The 24,845-nt window shown below is 36.2% G+C and overlaps 3 protein-coding genes across 4 annotated transcripts in view; 2 read left to right on the top strand and 1 right to left on the bottom strand.

Moving 5' to 3' along the window:
• Nucleotides 1–10,401, top strand: part of LOC126971772 (ATP-binding cassette sub-family G member 4) — a 164,398-nt gene extending 153,997 nt beyond the window's left edge. Inside the window, exon 13 of the transcript XR_007730987.1 lies at nucleotides 10,383–10,401. The gene's annotated coding sequence lies outside the window, so the exon portion shown is untranslated. The remainder of the gene's footprint in view (nucleotides 1–10,382) is intronic.
• Nucleotides 1–14,602, top strand: part of LOC126971768 (dnaJ homolog subfamily C member 10-like) — a 43,020-nt gene extending 28,418 nt beyond the window's left edge. Inside the window, exons 13-17 of the mRNA XM_050818166.1 lie at nucleotides 1,008–1,150; nucleotides 2,751–2,881; nucleotides 8,289–8,423; nucleotides 9,906–9,993; nucleotides 11,375–14,602. Of these exons, the coding sequence (XP_050674123.1) occupies nucleotides 1,008–1,150; nucleotides 2,751–2,881; nucleotides 8,289–8,423; nucleotides 9,906–9,993; nucleotides 11,375–11,647 (770 nt within the window). The 3' untranslated portion in view covers nucleotides 11,648–14,602. The remainder of the gene's footprint in view (nucleotides 1–1,007; nucleotides 1,151–2,750; nucleotides 2,882–8,288; nucleotides 8,424–9,905; nucleotides 9,994–11,374) is intronic.
• LOC126971804 (PIH1 domain-containing protein 1-like) overlaps nucleotides 14,594–24,845 on the bottom strand; it is a 57,952-nt gene continuing 47,700 nt past the window's right edge. The window contains exons 2-6 of one of the 2 annotated variants that reach the window (XM_050818229.1): nucleotides 18,737–18,894; nucleotides 18,572–18,653; nucleotides 17,934–18,496; nucleotides 16,805–16,948; nucleotides 14,594–14,709 (exon numbers count right to left, since the gene is read on the bottom strand). In XM_050818229.1, the coding sequence (XP_050674186.1) occupies nucleotides 14,677–14,709; nucleotides 16,805–16,948; nucleotides 17,934–18,496; nucleotides 18,572–18,653; nucleotides 18,737–18,805 (891 nt within the window). In that variant the 5' untranslated portion in view covers nucleotides 18,806–18,894 and the 3' untranslated portion in view covers nucleotides 14,594–14,676. Of the gene's footprint in view, nucleotides 14,710–16,804; nucleotides 16,949–17,933; nucleotides 18,497–18,571; nucleotides 18,654–18,736; nucleotides 18,895–24,845 lie in introns of those variants that run through there. The other variant, XM_050818230.1, reaches the window with a different exon arrangement.

Raw genomic sequence — 24,845 nt, 5'->3', positions numbered from 1 at the left:
AGCATTCTTACATATTTTGTAAAGTAATACTTTTATATATTACTAGCTGACCCCGGTTGTTCTGTACATAAAACGCCCCCGCAACCCCTCTTAGGGGTGGAATTTCGTAAAATCCTTTCTTAGCCAACCTCAACTTGGTGAAAAGAATATTCCTACCAAATTTCAAGTCTTTGGCTCTAATGGTTCCAGAGATATCGTGATGAGTGACTATATACGTGGAAATCTCTTATATATATATATAATGAAGCGAAAAGTATAAAAGAATATTTTTTTTATATGGTCACCTGATGTTAAGTGATCATCGCCGCCCACATCCTCCTCCAATACCAGATGAATCACAGGAGCGTTGGCCTTGCTCCTGGAAACACCGCACAAGGAAACTCATGACAAAAAGTGCTTTGATAACCGCACTGTAGAGGCACGCCAGACATCCATATGGTGGGGATAATAACCTAATTTCTCGCGTTTCGCGGAGATGGAATTGAACATTATTTATATATTTAGTTTTTAAATTGAAAACTAATATGAATAAGGAGTACGAAAGATAGTCTGTTTAGTAAATTTAACGAATGTCAACAGCTGTTAACAACTCCAAATACAATATTAAGAGCTAATAAGAGATATCAACTACGCCTAACAATTTTTATCGCTTATACGTCCTGATAGACTATGACAGCTGTGAAAACGTCGAAAAATTTATATCTTTGTCAAAGTAACAGCTGTTTTGCTAGAAGCTATAGCAATTGAGCAGACAATCCACTTTATTTAATCTATTATCAATACTAAAGCAATAATTTATAGGACATAGTTCAAAGAACCACGTCGCGGAAGACGTAGTGTTGGTAGGCCCCCCTCAAGATGGACCGACGATCTGGTTAAGATCGCCGGAATACGTTGGATGAGGGCAGCGCCGGACCGATCGTCGTGGAAGTCTTTGGGGTGGCCTTTGTCCAGCAGTGGACGTTTTCCGGCTGATGATGAATTAATAAGATATACCGTCATTGCAGACTTAGTAATAGACGAACAGACACTGCTGGAGATAGCAAGTGACCAATCACGTGATGAAACGTGGGCTGTGGGGTGTTTCCCCGCCAACTGCGGTCCACAGTGTGATCATTTTGAACACCAGATCAGACTTACAGCTAAACGGGTGAGTTAAATATCAATTATATATTTTACTAGCTGACCCGGCAAACGTTGTTTTGCCATATAAATTATTATTAGAGTTAGACCGTTTCTTGGACATTGCAACTTTATTTTTGAAAAATAAAAGATTTTTTTCTAAAAGAAACGTAGCCTAAGTTACTCCTTATTCAGCTACGTGCCAATAAAAGTCCCGTCAAAACCGGTCCAGCCATTTCAGAGATTATCCGGAACGGTTAGCTAGTATTAAAATAAAATATACCAAAAAATACTGGGTCTCGAAATAGTATATGACTGCCTATAATATATGTTATAATATTCAAGCTTTGGTGATGAATAGAATGAAGTCATCGAATAGAACAATAACATGCATTAATAAAAGCTGTGCCCAGTACAAATAACTTTTTATAAATTATGACATATTTCATCTCTCTCTTAACAAAACTTAATGTTATGTGCAATTTATATAAAGCTAGCTGTGATTGATTATATTATTAACTAGTTTAATGAATTGTTTATATTCCTAGTAATTTATTGTTTCATTATGGTGGCTCTCTATTCTATCCCTTTATTGGAGTTTACTCCTTAAGAATCGTTTTTCATATAAGGCGCCCGGTATGAGAAAATTAATATGGATAGTAAAATCTGCTCATCAAAATGTCATAGTTACGTTTTTGGTGCGCATCATTTCTCGCGCACCTTTCACTTTCTTGTATTTTGTAGCTTTATTATATTATTGAAATTGATTTTTTATTATACTTTCATAAAGTTAAGTGAAAATTCTATAAATTATGGCAGAAAGTGGTGTAAATACTCGTGCCGGAAAATCTGATAAGCACGTGGGTACTATGTATGTTACAATTCATACATTAATCTGACATGTATTGTATAATATATAAACATGTGTGCTTTGTATTTATTTAATATTAAATTATCAATATAGTTGATACAAGTTTATATGACCTATGCACATAATTAAATGTTTAATTTAATATGTAGAGTATATATAGCGCATTTCACGCCAATTAGACAATTTTTAACCTAACCTATTATTTTATTTTTTTAATATCTATATTTTTTTTTAAATTAATACGCTTTTATTAGCTTCTGCTGTTTGTATGTTTGTAACCGACTCAATTGGACTTGATTTTGTTTAGTACCTGTTCAAAGACAATCGTTCTTGAGCAGTAAACTCAAGTCGTGCGTCGGAGCTGACACACACACTTTTTTTCTTATTTGTTAGTTAATAATTCAATTATGTATTGCATCTTCCATCTCCCAACTTTGATATATTATGTATTTTTATGAACTCTTATTGCTTTATTTTTATCCATGCATCTCTATTCTGTATTAATTGTCCAAATTTTTTGAGTTTACTTGAGTGTTAATTCAGCCAATATTCGTCTTCAAACAATTCGACACGTGTTTCGCCTCTACACGAGACATCCTCAGGAGATTTTGACTCGCCAAACTCTGGCACGAGACGTGTCTCGTTTGGATAATTATGGATTTCCTTAAAATAACGCCTACTTTAATAAATTTTATATATTTTTGGGTAATACCGTTTGTTTCCAAAATAAATAATGAATTATAAAATATGTCGTCAGCTGTCGATTCTACCGTATATACGCGTAGGCGTATTACGCTGCGGACGAGGTCGCCCGACGAGCGGGTATTGCGCAAACGTGCGTGCACCTACACTTCGCGTCTACCCGCACAATTCCGTACAACACTACACGTAAGTGAAATACAATTAAAGTATATAATAAATAATCTGAACGTTACTGAGTCTATTATCTATACCATAGACCAAGTATAGTAAGTAAACTAATTAATAGCTTCCGTCTCACTCACACGAGAAAATGAAAAACTTATGCGACTCTTATGTAAATAATTGAGATGGGTGATTAGATTTTTTGTTTCGCCATGCGTGCCGGTTTTTTCGAGGTCAGCACACCCGGTGTGCTAAACAAACTTGACAGTTGACATTACTGTTGTGAAACGTGTGAAATATACACTATTTATTCAACATAAGTGACAATTTGAAGTAGAATCGAAATATAGTGCGATGTTGTGTTTTACGATGTAAAAGTGATAGTGAAAGAACACTTGTACTATATTATGTACCTATATATGGATATTATTTGTCTCCTGTTGGCCACGCAAAACCGATGTCTAGTTACTATATTTGGTCTATGATCTATACAATTTGTTTTGTTTTTAAATGATAACCCTCATTTCTAGGATTAATACACAAATAAAATTTGAAAACAAAATTTTATGAACGATGCCTGACTCGAACCCACGACCTCTCGCGTTCCGTGCGAGTGCTCTTCCAACTAAGCTAACCATTCGAGTCCCGCATTGTTCATAAAATTTTGATTTCAATTTTTTTGTGTATTTATCCATAGAAGTGTTATAGTGGGTTATCACTTTAAAACCATAACAAATTGTTTAGATTTGCAACACCAACATCTCAAGTCAATTTCCTAATATGCAAATACTGGGGTTGAGCAGGTTATCAACTGTAAAATCCTGTAGATGAAGCCACAACCTGAGAGTTGAACAAAAGCATACAAGATTTTAGGACGATACGTCACTCGAACGGTTAGCTCAGTTGGAAGAGCACTCGCACGGAACGCGGGAGGTCGTGGGTTCGAGTTCCGCAGCGTTCATAAAATTTTATTTGTCTACTATCTATATCAAATATAACAGTTTCTATAAAGAATGGCGTGTGCAAACTCAGTGGAAGTTTATGCCACCTTAAACCAAACTATGAGATGAACAAGTACAGGTGTCTTAAAGGCTGGCAATATTCGTGTGCAACCGTGAACAGCTATGCAATTCTCTAACGTAACCATTCGTGGCTATACTCGATGGCGAGCTAGCCTTAAATTCGACGTCGAGCTTACCGTTGTTAAGATTTAAAAAAAACGCTTACCAGCTCGGCGTCGAACTGGAGGTTGTACCGCTGTTCTCTACGGCGCGGCGAGTTAGGGATTGACTAAACTTTTTGTCGTTAAAAAACCGGTTCTTTAAACGAAAATATTAATGTTTACCAATTAAATGAAATGAATATTGCAATGAAAATGAATTTACATACTTTATTTGTACACAATCATCGAATGCACACAGAAAGGGACAGAAAAAGGTGCCACGAAAGGCGATGTCTAATCAAATTCGTCCATACTATCTGTAATCGCATCTCGTTCATAATATTTCCTTATTAATTTAACAGTTCTATTCACAACCTTTTCCCTGTCTCCTGTTAATCGCGATAGTTACCAACTGTCGACGCCCAGCTCGGAACGTCCGACTATTGCCTGGTCAGTCAGGAGTGTAGTGCCTATCCAACGCGCACGTCGCAGACCACCAGCGAGCCGCCGCTCTTGGCACTACAATTCAGCAGATTGGGATAAGATGCGTCTTTTTTTGCATCCTACCCTTGAGGCAGGATTTGTTTCGGATGATCCCAGTGCCTGTGTCGTTTCCGTAGCCGATGTGATACTGCAGGGCATGGATATTTTTATACCAAGCTCTGTAGTACCGGTGGAAGATCACAGGAAAGCAGCATCTGACTGCAAATAACAGGCGTATGAAACTTGGGTTGCGGTGCTGGGCTCACAGGATCCGAACTGCAAAGTTCTAAAAAGGAAATATACCCGTGCCTCCAGATTCTTTAAGCGGCAAATCGCCCGTGCGAAATCGAAGCACGTTGCCTAAATTGGCGAGCAGCTTTCCAGTTACCCGACTAGAACACGCAACTTCTGGTCGCTGTCGAAAGCTGCTCTCGGTAACTTCAACCAGCCGTCCCTGCCGCCGTTGCACATGAGAAATGACACCCTGGCCCATACTGCAAAAGAGAAAGCCGATCCACTGTGCGCTCTTTTCGCCTCCAACTCGACTTTTGACGATAACGGAAAAACACCGCCGACTATCCTGCGGTGTCAGAGCTCTGTGCCTGAAGTACAGTTCAGACAGAAGACTGCTCGGCGAGCTCTGTTTTCGTTGGACGTTAGGAAGTCGAGCGGTCCTGATAGCATTTCTCCAATCGTGCTTAGAACGTGTGCCCCTGAGTTGACGCCGGTGCTAACGCGTTTATTCCGGCACTCTTATATTTAAAAGTCGAAGTCCCTGATTCATGGAAGACAGCCCTTGTCCATCCGATCCAAAAAAAAAAGGAGACAATTCGGATCAGGCAAACTCTTGCCTATTGCTATTACCTTCCTGCTCTCCAAAATCATGGAGAGCATAATTAACCGCCAGCTCTTGGTATACCTAGAAGGTCACCAGTTGATCAACGACCGACAGTACGGCTTTCGCTTTGGTCTTTCGGCAGGCTTACGATCCAGGTAGGTATACCTAACACATAGATGGGCGGTGGCTATTGAAAGCAAGGGGGACGGCCTGGGAGTTAGCCTGGATATAGCGAAGGCCTTTGATCGTGTATCGCATAAGGCGCTCCTCTTAAAATTTCCATCATTTGGGCTTCCCGAGAGCTGGTGCAAGTGGACCTCCTGCTTCCTCACTGGGCGCAGCATACAGGTCGTTGTCGACGGTTATTGCTCGAACCCGAAGCCCGTGAACGCTGGAGTGCCCCAAGTCTGTGGGCTATCTCTCACACTGTTTCTTCTGCATATCAATAATATGTTGGACACCTCCAACAAACATTGCTATTCAGATGACAGCACTGGTGATGCCATATACACGGGCCATGCGGGTCTCTCTCGGGAAATCGTCGATCAGTGCCGGGAGAAACTTGTGTCTTCTATCGAGTCCTCTCTTGAGAAGGTCGCGGAATGGGGTAAATTGAACCTCGCCCAATTTAACCCCCAGAAGACTCAAGTTTGCGCGTTTACCACAAAAAAAGACATTTGTATTACCGCTCTTCGACAACACTTCCTTTAAAGCCTCGCCTATCGGTATACTGGGTCTCGAAATCTCGAGCGATTGCCAATTCCGTGGCCATCTGGAGGGCAAAATCAAATTATCGTCGAAGAAGCCGGGCGTCATTAATAGAGCACGGCAATATTTCAAGGCGGTCCACATTCTAGCGCTCTACAAAGCGCAGGTCCGGCCACACATGGAGTATTGCTGTCATTTCTGGTCTGGCGTACCCCAGTATCAGCTTGATCCATTTGACCGCGTGCAATGTAGAGCAGCTCGAATTGTCGGGGCTCTGTGAACGGCTGGATCACTTGGCGTTGCGGAGAGACGTCACTTCATTGTGTATCTTCTACCGCATTTATCACGTGGAGTGTTCCGAAAAGCTGTTTAAACTGGATTCCTGCCGCCGAATTCCACCTTCTCACGACACGCCAAAAGTTACGATATCACCTACCCCATCATTTGGATGTGTGGCCGTCCTCCACAGTGCGCTTTTCAAGGGGCTTTCTTCCACGTACTACAAAGCTGTAGAATGAGCTTCCTTGTGAGGTGTTTCCGGGACGATACGACATGGGTACCTTCCTTAAAGGCCGGGAACGCTCCTGTGTTTCCTCTAGTTTTGCAAGAGAATGAGGGCAGCGGTGATCACTTAATACCAGGTGACCCGACGCTCGTTTCCGCTCCTCTTCCAAAAAAAGACTTGCTATTTTTTTGTTTTTCACTTTCCGTAAAAAAATATACCTTGCTGTCGCAATATCGAATCTTACCATCTATGTTTTGCGGTACACAGTTTGTATTAATCTTCGCTTACGGATATTCCATATCGGAGAATAATTCAGCTTCATTCAGTGATTGCACTATAGCCTTTTCCCGTTAGATGATACTTCTGTAAATAGTATAAAACACATGTCTTGTGATTGCATCAGCATAAAACTTACGACTGGTTTTGATCTTTTTTTTTTGGTGAGTGAAGTTAATTTGTCTCGTTATATTTTTCTTTGGTTATTCGTCTGACAGTTCGTTGTCTTAACGATATGGGCATCAGGTCCGCGTTCAAACTCTGACGTTATAGGTAAAATAAGTACACAAAAAAATAGAATCTATATCATGTCCTAAAATTATATGTCTTCAATTAATTTTTAAAACAGTAACTCAATATTAACAGTTCAGAATAGAAATGCGCTAAGACGTCAAAACTATCACGCTATCCACACCGCTATTATAATTATTTGATAATGTTAAAATTTATTTCTTTATGCGGACGTTTTGTTATTATTCTAGCAACTGACCACGGGCGATGGTGTGATACGCGTTTAAATCCTTTAAAAGTATTGACCACGGGCGATGGTGTGATACGCGTTTTAATCCTTTAAAAGTATTGATCACGGACGATAGTGTGATACGCGTTTTAATCATTTAAAAGTATTGACCACGGGCGATAGTGTGATACGCGTTTTAATCTTTAAAAGTATTGACCACGGGCGATGGTGTGATACGCGTTTTAATCCTTTAAAAGAATTGACCACGGACGATAGTGTGATACGCGTTTTAATCCTTTAAAAATATTGACAACGGGCGATGGTGTGATACGCATTTTAATCTTTTAGAAGTATTGACCACGGGCGATGGTGTGATACGCATTTTAATCTTTTAAAAGTATTGACCACGGGCGATGGTGTGATACGCATTTTAATCTTTTAAAAGTATTGACCACGAGCGATGGTGTGATACGCGTTTTAATCATTTAAAAGTATTGACCACGGGCGATGGTGTGATACGCGTTTTAATCATTTAAAAGTATTGACCACGGGCGATGGTGTGATACGCGTTTTAATCCTTTAAAAGTATTGATCACGGACGATAGTGTGATACGCGTTTTAATCATTTAAAAGTATTGACCACGGGCGATAGTGTGATACGCGTTTTAATCTTTAAAAGTATTGACCACGGGCGATGGTGTGATACGCATTTTAATCTTTTAGAAGTATTGACCACGGGCGATGGTGTGATACGCATTTTAATCTTTTAAAAGTATTGACCACGGGCGATGTTGTGATACGCATTTTAATCTTTTAAAAGTATTGACCACGAGCGATGGTGTGATACGCGTTTTAATCATTTAAAAGTATTGACCACGGGCGATGGTGTGATACGCGTTTTAATCATTTAAAAGTATTGACCACGGGCGATGGTGTGATACGCGTTTTAATCTTTTAAAAGTATAACATTCGCGTTAAAGATTTTAATCATGGTTACAGGATCCTGCTGCAACATTTGTCGGAGTCATTGTATATCTCGGAATGGGTGGTCAGCCACGGAGGAGACTACATCTCCAGCCTGACCACGGACAATTATTTCAAGAAAACTGTGCTTGATGACGATGTCCCGCTCAGGTTTGTTGACTACCTACTGCTTTTCGACTCACTTATACCAAGAAGTATCTAGTATATCGTGGAGAGATGAATTTTTGAAAATACAATACGAGACGAGACGGGGCGTTCAGCTGGTGGTAGTCGATACGCCCTGCCCATTACAATGCAGTGCCGCTCAGGATTCTTGAAAAGCCCCAAAAATTCTAAGCGGCACTACAATTGCGCTCGTCACCTTGAAACATATGATGTTAAGTCTCATCTGTCCAGTAATTTCACTAGCTACGGCGCCCTTCAGATCGAAACACAGTAATGTTTACACATTTCACGGCAGAATTAGGCGTCGTTGTGGTGCCCATAATCTAGTAGTGTAGTTTCACAGGGCTCTCTTATTTAAATTTATATCTATTATTTTCCATTTTACGCTCAATAACTTTATGTACTATTTGCTGATGACACCTCTTTATTCTTTAAATTTAATAGGCGTAACAGACAACATCAAGAATGTCGACAAGTATAAGTTCATACAATAACGCAATCTCTATATTATTCCCATATTAATTATTGAATTATTATTATGAATTAAATATCCCATTATTAATTATTTTAGTTAGTTAATATAAGTTAGTGTAATATTATTGTATTTTTTTTTGGAAAGTTAATATTATTATTTATCCTGCAAAATTAATAATTATAATATGCAAAGTATTAATTAAAATGTTTGCTACTCAGTACTATCTATAAATCTATATACATATATAAAAGAGAATGTATGTTTGTATGTTCCCTAATAACTCCTAAACTATTCGACCGATCCCAATGAAATCTTTTGTAATAGATTCGTTGAAGCTCAAGGAAGGTTTACATATATAATTTATATGGCAAAACAACGTTTGCCAGGTCAGCTAGTGAATAATAAATATATGAAAATAAAAAAATATTTATTGAATTAGGCGTTACCTTGCGGAAATCCATAATTATACAAATGAGATTTAAGTTTTCTTTAGTGTAAATTCCGCCGCTCACCGCCGCGTCACAACAGCCGACCAATCACAGCGCGTTATCGTCATGGGACCTGGGTATAAAACAGCGGCTTCCGGCTCATTTGATTCAGTCTCGTGCCAAATTTTGGCGAGACAACACGTCCTGAGGATGCCTTGTGAAGAGGCGAAACACGTGTCGAATTGATTTAAAAACAAATATTGGCGGAATTAACACTAAAGAAAACTTAAATCATTTGTATAAAAAATATATCAATGAAAAAAACAAATAATATATCATTATATACATAGGTAGCCTACATTACATACGGAATTATAATCATATTATGGTTATTAACATTGATAAATACCCCTAAACTTTTGATTTTCTATAGATAAACATTTTAGTTACATATTTATTTAATTATTTATTTTTGATTAATTTTATTTTTGCAAATAATACTTTTACATGCTCCGTTATTTATTTTTCATTCATTTAATAATAATATTGTTGTTTTCTTTATAGTCTGAGGAAGCCATGGGTAGTGTATTTCCACTCACCAAAATGTTCCAAATGCTATGAGAATTACCCCGACTTCGCAGTCATGGCTCATGTAAGTATATAAGCCACACTTCTTATGTTGAATCTGTCACTTTTTCTGATCTCAAAATCTTTAAAACTTTTTCAACCTTCTATTTCATCATGAATAAGTGTGACATAATTTTATGCTTTAAATCCTATATTAAAGATTCTAAAACAGTTAGCTTATAGCCAACATTAAAACACCCAATGTCCTATTAACCATTATATCATCCAAACGAGTGTTGTAATGTTGTACTAAATTTCATAACAACACTCCTTTAGAGTACTACCAACGAAGAGTTTCAACAGACAGCCCATTCTTATTGCTCGATGCGTGGTATCCGTATGAATTTCAAAAAAAGAATATTTTCGTTTACGCGCGTTCCACACTACCAGAACGTTGTGAGCCGAAAAAAAAAGTAGGTTATTCGAATCCCCGTCATTTTTCTTCGATATTTTTATTTTTTTTTGTTTACAAAAAATGAGCGATACAAGTTTTCACAGCACAACGCCAGATATTTTAAACGCTGCAATGTAAATTACTACTAAAATTAATAATTCTTTCATTAATACTTAGTTTATTTGTATATAATCAGTAATGGATGATATTCGGTTAAATAGGACTGGCTGTTTTAATGTTAGCAGTAAGCTAACTGTTTCAGAATATTTAATAGAGGATTAATAAGTTGATACTAACAATATATGGGCAATGCTGCCTGAAATAAATAAATTTATTATTATATATTATTATTACAAAGCATTGGTGCAGATAAAGTATTGTATGCAACTGTTGATTGAAGTATTAAAACACTCATGTGATACTATTATCACACTCGGCTTCGCCTCGTATTATAAACCCACATTCGTGTTTAAATACCCCTCATTACACAACAGTTGCATAAATAACTATTATAAGCCACCTACATCACAAAATAACCGAAAGGAGTTCTATTTAATGTTTGTCACAAAATGTTATCCCTGTTGCCCAAGGGTGATATGCTGAATAAATAGGGTCGCAACTTCCTAGTTATAATATAAAATGTCTCAAGAGGTCCTCCTCTTGAGATATTTTGCAAATATGTTTAGAATCTTTTTTTAACATACCGCATGGCTGGTGTGGCTTACTTACGTGCGATTTGTCAAATTAATTTGCAAATTGACATTTCATGTCGAATTAAGCGTCATCTCGACTAATATTAGAAAGGAGGTCAAATCAAATTTATTTGTTTTACAAGAGATGTTCGAAATCTCCATAAAATAATATTTTCGATATCGATGTTATTATTGAGGAATAACTACATTTATACAGATAAGAAATTTGTTCTAACAAAATAGTCTTATTTTTATGGTGGTCATATAGGAGGAGGGTTTATAATATTTGCCCCATTCAAACTGTTACTTTAAATTTTCAGCAACTCGGCCATGTTGTGAATTTCGGTAAAGTGAACTGCATAACAGACCGACCGATTTGTACCGAGGAATATATCTACAGCTACCCCTCTGTCCGGATATACATGAACAAGAACCACCAGAGAGGTTACACCGCCGTCATCAACGTACAAATCACAGACTATTCGCGGTTGCTCCACGAACTGAAGCCACATTTGGGAGATTATAACGACGAGATATATGCAGCTATGAAGAAGTTGGGGGCCATCAAAGATCAGTACCACGATGAATTGTAGATGTGTTATAAAGGGAGAATGAATCGAAAAAGTTCAAATTTCACATTAATCTCTTAAAACCTTAGTGTAATAGCTATGGGTTATTTTATTTAGTATTTTATTATAACAATATTTTAGTTAGTAGATAATATTTTCATCAGATATGGTATTAACACAAACTGCCAATTAAATTTCTTATCTTAGCCCTTAATTAAGTAACTAGAACTGAATGAGAGCCTAGAACAATGAACTCAGCAATCCTAATTATTATTAACCGACTTCAAAAAAGGAGGAGCTTCTCAATTCGTCTGTTTTTTTCTATGTTTATTACCTCAAACTTTCGACTGGGTGAACCGTTTTTGATAATTCTATGTGGATGATAAATTTACGAATAACTCAATTTCGCGCCAACCGATTTCGATGATTATTTTTTTTATTGGAAAGGATATACTCCAAAGTGTGATGAGAGTTTGGACTTACAGTAAGGGTGCGGGTTTCTATTCTATCTATGGCAGAATTTCTGACTGTCTGTAATCAAATTGCAAAACGCTTACGTTCATTGCTGCATTGAAAAATTTAGTATATCTACACATATTTAGTTAGTGTACTGCAAAATCACTAAAAATTTAAAAATACGCCATTATTTTTATACTTTTTAGTGCATATTATATCCATTGCTTTGGAAGTGTTTCTGAAGTCTGTTGTTTTTTTGTTAAAAATTTTTTTAAACAATTTGTTATTTTAAAGTAATATCCATCAGTTTTATGATCAATAATTATCCAAATTAAATTTGTAACCAGAGTTTATGATGTAGATGGAGCCACAACTTGAGAGTTGTACCAACACATACCAAGATTAACGGTCCATGCGTCACTCGAACGGTTGGCTCAGTTGGTAAGAGCGCTCGGACAGAACCCGAAAGGCGCGGGTTCGTGTCCCGCATCGTTCATAAATTTGGGTTACAAATTTAATTTGTACAATTTATTTTAACATAAAATCTATTTATTCACTTGTCAAATTGACAGGGCTGACTTGATATTAGGCATTTATTAAAATCTTTTTTTTTTATCTCCGAGTACTTGGAATTCATACTCGTGGTTCATTGCCACTTCGGAATTTATTTATGTAACACGATATTTCTTTAATATTATTTCTAATGCAGAACTAACCTTAATTGGGTTTTTGAAAAAAATTTTTTTTGAAGTTTTTTGCATTAAATATCAATATTATTAATAATAAAGTTTTAAAATACATAAAAAAAATCAATAATTTTTTTTTTCAAAAACCCAATTAAGCGTTTGATTGCTTTAATATTTAATTATATTAATTATTATAATGCTATTTATTTTAATTTAGAAAAGTCAATACATATGTGATATTTTTTAGTAGGTTTATTTGTATTTCCAATTAGCATTTATTTTTAAGGTTATACGCATACTACCACTCCATTTTAGTGGCCTACTATTTTTAGTGAAATTTAATTTTAACATGATAATTGCTTTGTTTAAAATGATGTTATAACGATATATCTTTCTATTATGATGTACAGTGAGTTTAGTTTTTTAACTGTTTTTAAGTGTCGATTCTTATAAATATTGAGTTGTTCAATCTTATTGTAAATATGGCAACTGACATTTTTTGACGTTTGTCACAGTCCCTCTGCTAAATGTCAAGTGGCAAATATAATATAACAAAAAAAATTAAATCGTTCAATAACATCAAAACGGGATAAAATTGCCAGCAACTAACCTTTTACAAACTATTTTTATTATTTTCTATGAACTATTTGTACTTTTTTTGACATTCTGTACAGTAAATAATATATTTTCTCACACAAAAGATTTAAAGCATTTTCATGAATGTAACTAGCTGACCCGGCAAATGTTGTTTTGCCATATAAAGTATAATTCACGCGATAGTTTTATAAGTAATAAAATAATGCCTATATTACGGATCCCCTTTTTTGAAAAAAAAAAACATAGCCTATAGCCTTCCTCAATAAATGGACTACCCGAACACCAACACTGAAAGAATCATTCAAATCGGACCAGTAGTACCAGAGATTAGCGCGTTCAAACAAACAAACACTGCTTTATAATATTAGTATAGATAATTAATGCCCATGGACTAGTAAAAAAATAAGGACTCCGTGTCACCTTACATAACAGTGTAGCACCAAAACAAGCCGATTAACGTGTAAATACATAGTCCCACGCACACACTTACAATACTATAGGCCGATAGGCAGCCATTATGAGATATTTTAAAAATGCCGTCGTGCGTTGTTAAAAAGTGTAAAAACAATACTATATAAGTATTTGCCATATGATATGATTATTTAAGGGAGAAAAAATTGTGTAACTATTATCCCCCGTAACCGCACACACACTAGCATAACGGTGCTTCACTTGCTAATATCACGGCGCGGAGTCCTTCATTTTTTACTCGTCCGTGATTAATGCCCTTAAATATTTTTTTTTCTTACTAATTAATTAATTAAGTATTATTATCTTTATAGCATTGAAATGGTTTCGCTGTCGAATGATTATGAAATACTCATTCCATAGCACCCATAGGTTATATTAATACGTGAAATTAACATTTAAGGCGCATTTATAATATGTAAGTTTAATGTGGTAATCTCTTTGTCCGTTTGTGGCATCATGGCTCCCAAAATAATGGGCAGATTTTGATGAGGTTGTTTTTGTTTGAAAGTTGATGTAATGATTAGTGGGGGGCTTTTTAATTATATCTGTAGTAATCTCAGTGTCAAATAATCTCATATAATTGGTGAGCGGTTAGCGTAAATAATACGCTGGTTACTACCTCGTGCATTGATATTGCAAATCTAGACTGTCACTCTCCGAGCAACACGTATTACTTCCATATTTAATAGCAACACTCAATATTCATAATATTACTAAACCATTTATGTAATTGTTAACCTTAGTAGTAATAAAATTTACATTTTTCTTATACAGTTATTTTATTTCTTGTTTCATCAGTAATATAAATGAAGAATGAATATATCATAGTGTTGTAGACAATACTTAATGTATAACCGGCATTTTAACGGACAGCATCTGAAAAAAACATTAGTATTATTTTTTCATACATAAATAAATAGTTAAAGCGAGTCAATAGAACTAGTGTCCACTTTCTTTATTAAGAGTAAGATCAAGATGGTGAAATAGAAGAGCCGCGAACAAAGTTAGGGTATTGTAATAGTCTGTTGTTATTCTAATGACAACTAATATGATACAGCCTGCCTAATCGACTTTAGTTATTTTCATAGTATTATATATCTTTATGTTTAGTTAAATGGAACTATAGAATACAAGGTTGCCAACACATCACTAACATTACAATTAGAAAACAAATACTCTAAGGTGGTCTTCTTTAACGTGACATTGGCTAGCTTATGGTATACCTTCCACAGAAGTCACAGTAGGAAGAATAGAATAGAACCTGGTTGCAGTCATCTGGCAAACATATCTGTAGAAGTACATGAAACACAATTTGTCTTGCTCAGACAATTAATTAATTGATCAAGTAACATTATGAAACCGACCTTTATTGACTGAATATTCTACTATAATAATGGTTTACTGATAATACTTCAGGGAAAGTCAAAGGAACTTTTTCTAACATACCAATGGGATGCTCCTTTGCACAGGAAGCCGGCTAGATTATGGGTATCACAACGGCGCCTATTTCTGCCGTGAAGCAGTAATGTGTAAACATTACTGTGTTTCGGTCTGAAGTGTGCTGTAGCTAGTGAAATTACTGGGCAAATGAGACTTAATTAATAATCAAAAAGTTCCATAAGAGCAAAACTGTTATATTATTATATGCTAACAAAAGTCCATTACAGTAGCAATCTGAATGAGAAGCAACGGGTACCTTAAAAAACTGATATCAGTTCTGTTTTTCCTCTTATTCCATAAAAAATTGAAGCCATGAGAGCCAGATATATCACTTTTTTAACAATGTGCTCTAAGAGATTGAATAATTTATAATAATATAAAGGACATGGCCAAAAAAGGTATGCATTACATACATAGTAAATTTATTCAATATTATTAAAAAAAAATAACAGTATATAAATAAGTAATTTTTAACCAACTTCAAAATAGGAGGAGGTTCTCAATTCGATATTTTTTATGTTTGTTACCTCAGAACTATCTGGGTGAACCGATTTTGATAATTCTTTTTTTATTTGAAAGCTGGTGCTTCCCGTGTGGTCTTGTTGCAATTTGGTCCACATCTGATAGTGGCATCCATGAGATAACCATAAGTCTTAAATTTGCTATAAGTATATGCGAGAAAAATGGACAAATAACACAATATTGTGCTAACCATTACTGATGATTCATTTTTTATTACAGAGAGTAAAGTAAGTAAGTAGAAGAATATACTTCACAGGTAGTTTAGCGAGCTTTTTTAGGTTCTGATTATGGGATCCATGACAAAATAACGGAACTCGTCATTTCTTAAGAGCAACTTTACAATACTCGGCCAAATCTTCTATATGCTATCCGTATATTTGAGTCACCTACCATAAAATGGTTATGGTCAAGTAATTGTCGCTCTCAAATATGATGATCAATGGAACTCATTAACAACTTACAGTAAGGGTGTGATATGTGGCAGAATAGCTATCTGTAATCAAATTGCAATGTGCTTACGTTCATTACTGCATTGCAAAGTTTAGAGTCAAGATGAAACCCATTCCAAAAATAACAATAGTCGTAACTAGAATTAGATTTTATAAAAATACACAATTATTTTTATACTTTTTAGTACATGTTAGGTACATGTTTTGTAATAGTCTTTTTGAAATCTGTTGATTTTCAAATCTGCCTCATGTAATTGATGTTAACTTTATAGCCTCAATAAATGGGTACCAAATGAATTCATATTTGTAATAATTTTTTTTTACAGAATACTTGTTTTTGTGATTCAGGAACTATACCAACACCGAGGACGTAGTTTATATCATTTTTGTCTGTATGTATGTCCAAGCAACGCAAAAACGAGGTTGCCCTGCATATCATGCTGAATAGTGTTCTTACAGTAATAATAATGTAGCAACTTTGTTTGATTTTATTCGAATCTATTATTAAGGCTATATTTTTTTTCAACAATCTCTTTCAACATTTTATTGGCACAACTCACATTAAAGTTCCGATCCAGTTTAGCATCAATAACATCTTGATCAACACTGCAGGGCAAAAAGAAATCAACAGGATTATAGATACCTTTAGATTCTAATACAACTCTGTCTTCACCCACTTCTAAATTGAGATCTTGTACATCTACCTGGAAAATAACATTCAAATATATATACCGTTAAAAAATTAATTGAATATTCAAAAAAATTTAGGAAATTATTGTGTGTGAGTAGTAATAATTATATATATATATATATATATATACAATTTAGTATCACATTGTGTGTCCGCAATGAACTCCTAAATTATTGAACTGATTTTAATCAAATTTCGCACACTGCAGTTTGGTCCAACTTGAGAGATAAGATATATGGTTATAAAACAGTACCCTTAATATTTACTCAGTAAATGAAATAAAAGAAGTAAACTTATGTGCTGCAAATTAGTAATCAAAGTTGAAGTCATTGTCACACTCTGCAATAATATTATTCAAATAAGAATTATTATAAGATTTTTGAAAAAATTGGTTGATTTGATTAGTAATAATCAACTATTGCTACCTCAGATCTGAGAAGAACAGGCAAAAGTTACTCAATAGGCTTCTTTTTTTAATAAAATTGTTTTATAATAACATTTAATAGGTTAGATCACTCTATACCCAATGTGTGGTTAGAAAGTTGTTTATGCTATATACATATATATACATTGACCACAAAAAGAATTTTTAACAATCCTTTTAAAGGACACATTACAATTTTATTTGTTCTTCATGTTAACAATGTGATATAAGTTTCTCGAAAATAGATATACATATTATATTGTAATATTGAGAATATATTTAGAGGCAACCATTATGACATTAATTTCTACACATTTTCTCTTAATAATTGTTTAGGACCAGAGTTATAAGTATTTTAACCTTTTAAAGTAAATAGGAATGGTATGCAAGTTAATAGTAAATAGGAAGAGGAATGGTTTGTTGAACCACCATATTGATAGGAGTTCACTAAGTCTCCTTAAATTCATGAAAAGAAAGAAGTGTGTTAAAACAAGTGTGATTGATGTCATTCTAGGGTAAGCAGTGAGTGTATTAATACATGGTAAGTAATGTAGTAGGAATCATGATGCCTTACTGAGTCTGGTATTTTAAATTCAGCTAACAAATACTCTATTTCTCCTGTTGGTGGCTCACGTCTGAGTCTATAATCAATTTCCTTATTTAAATTTTCTTTGGGCAGTGTCTTATTAATTTCTTCAATAAGTGGTTTGGTACTTTCTTCACATTTTTTCACATCTCTAATCTGAATTCTGTGAGATTGTAATGTTCCAAGTGATTTCTTATTCTTAAGAACAGTAAACTTTTGCATATCAATTTCAAACTGGTATTTATCTTGCAAACCCTCAAAGACTACAGTTAAAAAGAATGTTTTAAACAGGTCATCCTTTTCAATTTTTGAGAAAAATACTGGGTTCACAGCTACATCATACACAGTGGCAGGAACACCAGAATTATCTGGCTCCATTCTTCCTTCACCAATACTCATAGGTACTCTATAGCTAGATGGGTCTTCTGAGCTCAGAATTTGCATGAGTTCCTCATTAGTTATGTCTCTAGGAGAAGGAATAGCATCGGTCACACACACATTAAGAAACATTTTTTTGTTATCTGGTTTAGTAAATGTTTTCACACAAAAGCCTGTATAAGGGAAAATAATAATTAAAAATTAGATCAGATTCTTTAACAGGATAAACATATGGATTTAAAACATACCTGGAGTTGGCTTAACAATTTTACATGGTATTGCATCAGTTGGGGCAAACAATTTGTTTAACTCTTCCTCCATGGGAGAATCCTATTAAAAGAGTTAAATATATTTATCAATATAATGTAACTACCTTGAATATTTATACTACAACCAATCTACGTAATAAATACCTCAAGAATTCGCATATTTTTCTCCAATATCGTCGGGTCAACCTCCAAAGTTATTGATTTTTTTTTCATTATTTACGTTTTGATCGTTGTTTCCAGGCAGTCTCAAACAGCAAAGTACCTACCTAGTGATACCTAGCAAAATCACTACATTCTAGACAAGATACATCAAAACTCAAAACCATCAGCTAATTTTTTTAAACTTTATGGGACCTTAGAATATTGACATTATAGACGTTGTCCCCGTGTGCCCCTTTTATATAGCAATAGTTTTGACAAGAGTAGTAGTGTTGTCATATTATTATTATGACTAAAATTACCCTTAATTCGTTTCTAGTTTGTAGTTTCTTTGATGAATTTGTATTTTGTAGGTGACAAAGAGAATTTAACCACTGTATGTGCCTACGAAATTCGTTAAATATTTACAGAAATTCTGAATTAGTCCAACCCTTAGAATATTAACGCTACAAAAGTAGCGTCGGTAGCTTCATTACAAATATAAAGGACAAGCGATATGCAACTAAGGCTGAGATAAAACGGGACAAAGTGCTTGATCTTGCATCACTATCGCGTATTTATTTGGCCCAATGTCAACTTTGGGACAAATAAACAATGATCTGTCATGTCATTGGTCTTGCGAATAGTATTTTTGTGATTTTATTGTATATATATTGAATTTTTTTTATTTTTTTTTTCAAAGTAAAATAAAATTCACATACGCTTAAACTAAGCGCTTCTATAAATATTTCTTTTAAATGACTGAATTTACCATATGTTCGTAAAAAGTTGAGCTCGTGAGAAGAACATTCATTCATTTGTCGCGTCACAAACTTAATACAACTTTAAGACTTATATGGTTTTCTCGTGGATGCCATTGTCAGAACTATCATCACGGGTAGGTATTGTCGCCTGGTGGTATGGTAAGCATGGTAATGTGGTGGCTAACCAATCTCGGCACCAGGCAACTGAAAGACTAGAAATCACTATCCCATATGAAGAATACCTCATGAAAGCTCAGAAGGACAGGACTTGGCTACCAAGATGAACCAACGAGACGTTGACTCGTCCATCATAGCCTCGATCAATATATCAAAAGATTCTCGCTAAGCGATTGGCTCACAAATCAAATACATATGCCACTGTCTGCGGCCCTACCACCAGCTCATAGCTCAGCCCTTGGACATGACTCCGCTGCCGGCGGCACTCGAAGTTTTTGATGTTTTGGTTTTCTATCTATCTAATAATATAATACATAGTTTTATACATATTTTAAAAACTTAAACTTATGAAAGAAAATAAATACTTGTGATTAGAAATAACAAAACACACAATATATTTCCTGATCATTACTAGAGTTCTGACTCTAGTATATTTTAATAGGCAATTTTATGATGGCGATTTTATGAAATTTATTTTATGGTCCTATAATAAATAATTAGCATTACATGCTTTTCCTTATTATGTTTAATTCATTTACTTTTCCTTATTATGTTTAATTCATTTACATTCCCAATCATCTTTTGAGTATGTGACATTATGTCATACGAATTAATTCCTTAAGGGTAATTTTAGTCATAATAAAAATATGACAACACTACTACTTTTGTCAAAACTACTTGTCTTCAATTCAATTCAATTTTTGTGATATGGCATGTGGCTGCACCAGTCGGGCGCAAATTATTTCGCCAATTTCGAGTGGAATTGAAGAGACACGTTATGGAAATTTTGTATGAATTTAATAATAATAATAAATTTAATTTATAAGTGGCAGGTTTTTTTGAGTATAGTGTTATTTTATAGTATGGTTAGTTTCTAGCCTGGAACAACACAATATTATACAAAATACACTCTACATTACATATTTACAGCTTAATATTATTATATTTGACATATTTACATAAAAAATTACAATAAGGACTAAACACAGACGTTAACAAACATTCAACGTTTACTGGACGGGGAAATTTCGGCGGAAGAACGTCATAAAGGGGATGAAGAAGTTTAGGACAGGAAAATATTATATGAGATACAGTACCGTCGTCCAAGCCACATTCACACAAGGAGTGATCTCTAACTCTGATCTTGTGCAGGTGGACAGGTGTGCTGGAATGACCAAGACGTAGGCGACATATTGTGGAGGTAACCCATCTGTCTGTATATCTGTGGGGAAAAAACCATGGACGCCTTGGTATATCTGGTTGGACTGAGGCATAGAATTTACCTTTAACCAATTTTGATTCATTCCAGTATGTATTCCAGGACTTGTCGAGATAAGTTTTAGAAAGTGCACTCAGATCTTGCGAACTATTTTTATAATGTTCTTAAGAACCCATTTGTATAGCAGATTTAGCACAAGAGTCTGCTGTTTCATTGCCTGCAATGCCAGAATGACCTGGACTCCAGACAAGTGTTAAATTTATTCCATTTTGATGACAGAAAAATAGAGCCTCCCTAATCTGAAGAATAATTGGATATCTTGACTTACTCCGGAATGGGTTTTCCTTGATGGATGATAAGCAACTAAGGGAGTCAGTAAAAATAATAGTTTGATTCAGGTTATGGGAGCGGGTAAACAGGATTGCCTCTCCTGTAAACACCGAAGACTCAGGAGGACATTTGAATTGTAAAATGACTTTAAAGCTGGGGACCCATCAGGCTGCGCCAACACAACTTTGCTGAGACATCTTTGAAGCATCTGTGTAGATAAGGAAGTGATTTGACCAATTGTGATGAACTAAGCATTGAAATTTCGAATAAGTATCGGGGGCTACTTTGACCAAACCAAGATCAGTAACGATGGAAGGATTGAAAACCAGGGCTTTATATGATGTGGAGAATAGAGGACTCATCGATAAAGATAACAAGGGATGAGGGAGATTGGTAAACTTACGGAAACTATCCAAAAGATAAGAAGAGGGATTGCGCCGGCTAAGGACTTGAGATAGCTGGTCCAATTTGGTCCACAATGGGTGGGAGGAAAGCTGTAACATTTTGCTGACAAACCGGTCACATAGGTATTGCCGTCTGAGATGTAAAGAAGGATCAACACATTTGACTTGTAGAGCGTTAGTGGGGGAAGACTTCATTGCACCCAGAATAATTCTGAGGCATCGATATTGAATTTTATTTAGCTTCTCAGACACTGTTTTTTTTAAGGGGTCTAAAACAAACGAACAGTAATCAATATAGCTACGAACTAAAGCATTATATAAGAGTTTCAGGGAGTAGGCATGAGCACCCCACTAGACTCCCGCTACTGCGCGTAGAACATTGATGCCCTTTTCACATTTTTTAATTACATATTCGGTATGAGCCAATCCGTTCAGTCTGTAATCAAGGATAACTCCAAGGAACTTTGCCTTATCTACCAAGTTGATGAGTTGATCCTCATAGTAAAAGCTAAAGGTAGGGATAGATCTCTTCCTTGTAAACAAACTGCCTGGCATTTAGACACTGACAAAGATAGGCCGTGGTCGGAGAGCCATTGCCCTAAATAGTACAAAGCAGAGTTGAGGCATTGGGATATTTCCTCTACAGAGCCTGAGCTATGATAAAGGACAATATCATCAGCATACTGCAAGATGTTACAAAAATTATTAACAGACAGTTCTAGATCCTGAGTATATATGCTGTGTAGCAAAGGACTGAGAACAGAGCCTTGGGGAAGACCTTTCCACACTAATCTGGGTGGGATACTGGAAGACTGGTGTTTTACGATAACTGACCTGCCAGAAAGCAGGTTACATATGAAATGTGTTATACTCGGCGGTACACTCAGCTGGTGCAGTTTTTGCCTGAGCAACGGAAGAAGTACATTATCATATGCAGAGGCTACATCGATAAAAACACCTACAAGGTATTCACCCTTACCAAAGGCAGTACTGAGGCCCTTGCGGAAACCGAACTGCGAAGGGGCCAGCAGTCCTCTGCCTTCCATGATCCACTCTAATCGGTTCTTAAGGAGGATCTCCGTAACTTTTGCTAAGGTGGAAGACATACAATAGGTCTGTATGCATTGGGATCTGATGCTTTTTTCCCAGGCTTGAGAAGAGGGATCACTATTTGAGACTTCCAGGAATCTGGAATTATTCCTTTTTCAAAAAAACCATTAATCAAATTTAAAAAGGAATATTTAGATTTGTTATTTAAATTTACCAAAAAAGAGTAGGGTACACCATCTTCTCCAGGGGATGAATCTTTTAGGCCTCCAAGAGCAATCTGAAGCTCTGAAAAAGAAAAGGGAGCATCCATTTCGCACATTATGGGTGCTGGCGTAGAAATAGGGAAATCGTCCGGATGGGGAACATGTGGTGGAGCAAGTTTGTCAGCGAAAGTACTAAGCCACTCAGATGGATTGTTGGAGTTTGGATCGGAGTAGTTAAGAGTTCTGCGAAATCTTCTTATGTTTAGCCAAACAATAGAAGAAGGCGATCTGGGGTTAAGTGATTCACAGAACTTAGTCCAGCCAAGCTTTTTCTTCTTTGAAACCATCCTTTTAGTTTTAGCATCAATACGTTTATATTTCATGAACTTCTCTTCTGTCATTTGGGCTGCGTACTCTTTCTCTGCTACCATTCTCTTATTGAACAAGTTCGTGCATTCCCCATCCCACCAGGGAGGGGAAAGCAAATTATATGAGACAGAGCGATTTTTACGGGGAATATTGGAATCGGCCGAAGAAATAAGAGATTTGACAAACTGTTCATAGTAAGTCAAGAGGTTACCATCACTCTGAAGATCAGGAAGGGAGTCCAACAAATCATCCACGGTTTGAGCACAGCGAGACCAATCTGCGTTCCGCAATTTATATTTTAGTAAAGGGTTAGGATTGGGGCGAGGAATTGTCCTATTATTTAGAGTAAGGATAATAGGGAAGTGGTCGCTACCATAGGTAGTAGGAAGAGTTTGCCAGGATAGCTGAGATGCAAGGGAAGTTGAAGAAAGGGATAGATCTACTGCCGATTTTTGGTTCTGATTGGGGTAAACTCTGCGGGTCGGAGAGCCATCATTCAGGATACAAAGATTCATATCCTCAAAGATGTCAACCAACAACGGAGCAAACCCATCACAGTTGTAACTCCCCCACAAAGTGTGGTGGGCGTTAAAATCACCCACAATTACAGTGGGACTGGGGAGAGAAGTTAAAATAGTTTCAATTTCTGGAATAAAGGAGGGGCTTGGATGTGGAATATACAAAGAGAGGAAGGAAATATTTACAGCTCTCGCAGCAACAGCATTAATCTGATTACTGTGAGGGGGGATAGGAATAGAAGAAAACGAAATGTTTTGCCGAATGAAAATTGCACTACCCGCATAGCCGTCATTTCTGTCATCCCGCAAACAGAAGAAACCAGGCACCCGAAATCGGGCTCCAGGCCTCAGCCATGTCTCCGAGATGGCAATTATAACAGGGCTATGAAGGTTAATTAATGATATAAGATTTTGTTTCTTAGCACGGATACTTTTACAGTTCCATTGCAGAAGAACTGTTCGGGCCATTGTTCAAGATCTTAAAAAGACGGGTTAGATTGTGGGCAACGTTGGGCGGTAATGGAAGTTCGCTGCATGGAGCAACGATGCTGAGGAGCAATGACGAAAGGTCTTCTAACATTTTTCCTTGGGATTGAGGGAAGTCGGGTTGGCTGTTGCCAAGAGCACAGCCATTGGGTAGAGAGAAGGGTGGGAGATTGATGATAGCGTCATGGGCCTGCTTGTTGTAACCCTTTGCTAAGAGGGTACGGGGGCGAGGAGAACGAATTATTGTCTCCCGATAGGATCTTTTAGGGTTGGAGCTGGGTTGAGATGAGTTGGTAGGTTGGGAAGAGTTAACGGGCAGAGGGGAGAATGTAGGAGAGGAGTAGAACTCCCTTGTCATCTCCGCATATGACCTGCGGACTGGGGGGAAACGAGCCGATGCATCTACATATATACGATATATTATCCTGAGACATAATACGCTTTATGTTTTCTTGGCGTAAAAACTCTGGACAGTTCTTATCCGACGCAAAATGACTGCCTGGGCAATGTAAGCAGGAAGCTTTTTCTTTTGGAACATCGCAGGACTCACCTGTATGGAGCTGCGCACATCTGTAACACCTGGGCTTAGACCTAC

The sequence above is a fragment of the Leptidea sinapis genome, chromosome 24, assembly GCF_905404315.1.
Source record: "Leptidea sinapis chromosome 24, ilLepSina1.1, whole genome shotgun sequence".
Classification (NCBI taxonomy): domain Eukaryota; kingdom Metazoa; phylum Arthropoda; class Insecta; order Lepidoptera; family Pieridae; genus Leptidea; species Leptidea sinapis.
This window is presented reverse-complemented; position numbering and strand designations above follow the sequence as displayed.